Genomic DNA, 697 nt, shown 5'->3' with positions numbered 1-697 from the left:
CATGGTCAGTATTTGGCTATACTTTGATGTCTATCAGTCTAGCCTAGAGAAGCAAACCAGGTGAAGTAAATTAATGACTAATTAAGGCACGCTACATAAGCAGCTGCCCGTCAGCCAAGCTTTGGGATAACCGCTCCTGAATAAGTGGATATAGCAGTTTTGACTAGTTAACATGACTAACGACGTATCCAAAAAGAAGGGGAAGAGTTCAACTGAGAAAAAAGCCAAAAGAAAAGCCAAAAGAAGAGAGACTTACGCGATGTACATCTATAAAGTTTTGAAACAGGTGGGTGAAGAAGAAGAAAGGCGCAACGAACCTTACGGCTGCCTCGGTTTTCTTTGTCCTCTAATTAAGTTGCATGGCAACCCTTCTTCCTGCCCTCAGGTTCATCCGGACACGGGGATTTCGAGCAGAGCCATGAGCATCATGAACTCCTTCGTCAATGACCTGTTCGAGAGGATTGCCACAGAAGCGTCCCGCCTGGCTCAGTACAACAAGCGCTCCACCATCACCAGCAGAGAGGTGCAAACTGCGGTGAGGCTGCTGCTGCCCGGGGAGCTGGCTAAACACGCCGTGTCTGAGGGAACCAAGGCCGTCACCAAGTACACCAGCTCCAAGTGAAAACTTCCAGTGCGTTATGTTGAGGAATTTAAACTTGAGAGTTGGCAGATTTGTAAGCTGGTCATTAAAATATTT

At 46.9% G+C, this 697-nt stretch overlaps 1 protein-coding gene across 1 annotated transcript; it reads left to right on the top strand.

The window, feature by feature from the left end:
* The first annotated feature begins 163 nt into the window (after nt 1–163).
* Nucleotides 164–697, top strand: h2bk1 (H2B.K variant histone 1). Its single transcript, XM_080862159.1, has 2 exons — nt 164–286; nt 386–697. The coding sequence occupies exons 1-2, from the start codon at nt 173–175 to the stop codon at nt 620–622; spliced, it is 351 nt and encodes a 116-aa protein (XP_080718285.1). The 5' UTR covers nt 164–172; the 3' UTR covers nt 623–697.

Source organism: Rhamphochromis sp. 'chilingali' (genome assembly GCF_963969265.1).
Source record: "Rhamphochromis sp. 'chilingali' genome assembly, chromosome: 16".
Lineage (NCBI taxonomy): Eukaryota > Metazoa > Chordata > Actinopteri > Cichliformes > Cichlidae > Rhamphochromis > Rhamphochromis sp. 'chilingali'.
This window is presented reverse-complemented; position numbering and strand designations above follow the sequence as displayed.

Excerpts from the sequence above, each read along its gene's own strand:
- h2bk1 (XM_080862159.1), top strand. The coding sequence starts at position 173 with ATGACTAACGACGTATCCAAAAAGAAGGGGAAGAGTTCAACTGAGAAA. Across the intron at positions 287-385 it reads TCTATAAAGTTTTGAAACAG|GTTCATCCGGACACGGGGAT; the intron begins GTGGGTGAAGAA and ends TCCTGCCCTCAG.